Consider the following 2,373-nt stretch of genomic DNA (forward strand, 5'->3'; position numbering starts at 1 on the left):
GAAAATGTTTTGAGAAACGATGTACAAATGCGCTTTACACAATTGATGTGTGTATGGATTGGGATAACAGTTGTATGAGCCCCAAATAAAATGATTTTTTTTTTAAAGAAAAAAAAAAAGGTTAGGTAGAGGACTAGTTGATTACTCCTGTAAATTTTAGCCAGTTCCATAATGTGATCCCACCCTCTGTTTTTCTCAATTAAACAGGAAGCTGGTAGTTTGCCTAGCAAGGGAAAATCTTAAAAATGAAAATATTTCTTCTTTTAACATAGTCTATAACCACAGGTGTAGAAGTTTGCAATACATCACAAAATGAGAACTAAGGCTAGAAAGGTCATATTAAATAATTAACTACATCACAGTGGTGTGCAATAGGAATGAGGTTGGTAAAGAATGATGGAGGCAAGGGAGGACACTGGGAGAATTGAAGTAGTTAAAGGTAACAGAGGTAAATACTGTTACATCTGCAGTCCTGCAATAATGGTGATTTGGGGGTAAATATGTGGATAGTTTCATGAACTGAAGAGGTGTGGGAGAGAGAGTGGGAGTATATGAAAACACACAGAAGATATTTGTGACAGTTATTTACCTTGCTACGATTGTACCATGGTTGTAGTAGAGCATATAACTGTATAAATTATGAAATAATATCATACATAGCCATGCCCCTTAGGGAAATTAATTAATTGCTGGGGCTGGCGTCTCAGGATCATTGTCTCAGGAGACCCCAAATTCCATTAGCATGACATAGTCTACAAAGTCTACATCCTATTTTAGTGAGTCTACTTAGGTCTTAAAAGTTCATGAACAGCCATCTATGGGTAACTATTGGTCTTTACCTATCCAGAGGAAAGAATAATGAAAATCAAAGACACATGGAAACAATTAGTACAATGGACTAATGCACCATGCAACATCCGTTTTCACAACCCTGAAACCAGACTAGAAAGATGGTGCCAGGCTACAACTACCAACTCTTCCAAAAAGGGGGGGTCTCATTTGAAGGTCCTGAATAGAGTGAGAGAAAGGTATGATACAAAACTGAAAATCATGAAAGGACTAGACTTGCTGGTCAGATATATAGGTAGAAGCCCCAAGGCCATGAATCCTTGGTCACTCTGAGTCTGGAACTGAACTCACAGCCATGGCTCAATTTTCAGCCAAATAAAAGGTGGGTCTATATTGATGTGTGCACAACTTAGAATAAATCACAATTTTGGATCAAGCATTTACTTAAGGATACAGTTCAGAAGGTTCAGGAAAGAGAGAGGAATGGAGACAGGAAACACAGGGAAGAGGAAGGATGGGTGGTGTTACATTGAGAGGTTTGAAATGAATGAGATGAAACAGAATGTGTATGAATTGTTGGATGTTAAGCTGATGAATCTTCTTCATAAATCTTCACCCAATACACAATTTTTAAACATTTTAAGAAGAATTTGATTTGCTCTTTTTGAAAACAGTCTTTTGCATTATCAAGATAATTGTATACCTTGTAGTAAGAAAATGTCTGTTATGGGTATTTCTTTGCTGTTGATGTTATTTTTAGGTGACATCAAGTCAGTTGCGGTGCATAGCAGCCCTATGTACAATAGAAAAAAAACATTGCCCAGTCCTGCATCATCCTCACAATTGTTCCTATGTTTGAGTCCATTGTTGCAGCCACTAAGTCGATCCATCTTCTTGAGGGCCTTCCTCTTTATCACTGTTCCTCTACTTTATGAAGCATGATGTCCCTCTCCAAGGACTGGTCTCTCCTTATAACATGTCCAAAGTACATGAGACAAATTCTCACCATCTTTGCCTCTAAAGAGCATACTGGCTGTACTTCTTCCAACACGGTATTGTTTGTTCTTTAGGTACACCATTGGTACTTTCAATATTCTTCATCAGCACTATAATTGAAATGCATCCATTTTTTTTGCTAATTAATATCGTCTATCTTCTCTCTTTTTCTGTCTTTCTAAAGCCATGGGAATAAAGAAGGATTCTCCTGCAGAGGGATACAACTTGCTGTGGATTGGTTTCTAGATAAAGGTCATAAAAATATTACTGTATTTGTGCCTGCATGGAGAAAAGAGCAATCCCGTCCTGATGCACCAATTACGGGTACTAGTTCAAATATGACATTTCTACTCATTTTGTGGCAAAGCTGGGAAAGGGGAAAGGTTGATGATCACAGTTGAGCCAATTCTTTTTCTAATCTATTAAATATGTTTATTTTTATGAAGTATATATATATATATATATTTTTTACATATTGCTTTTTTAATCATTTTATTGGGGCTCATACAATTCATCACAATACATAGATCAATTGTGTAAAGCACACCTATACATTTGTTGCCCTCATCATTCCCAAAATTCGCTTTC

At 36.7% G+C, this 2,373-nt stretch overlaps 1 protein-coding gene across 1 annotated transcript in view; it reads left to right on the forward strand.

The window, feature by feature from the left end:
- The window catches only part of ZC3H12B (zinc finger CCCH-type containing 12B), a 383,060-nt gene that overhangs the window by 375,110 nt on the left and 5,577 nt on the right, over positions 1–2,373 (forward strand). The window contains exon 3 of the mRNA XM_004715436.2: positions 1,970–2,109. Coding sequence (XP_004715493.1) covers positions 1,970–2,109 — 140 coding nt within the window. The remainder of the gene's footprint in view (positions 1–1,969; positions 2,110–2,373) is intronic.

The sequence above is a fragment of the Echinops telfairi genome, unplaced genomic scaffold (genome assembly GCF_000313985.2).
Source record: "Echinops telfairi isolate 266 unplaced genomic scaffold, ASM31398v2 ScPeMD7_7423;HRSCAF=8461, whole genome shotgun sequence".
In the NCBI taxonomy this organism is placed as follows: Eukaryota; Metazoa; Chordata; class Mammalia; order Afrosoricida; family Tenrecidae; genus Echinops; species Echinops telfairi.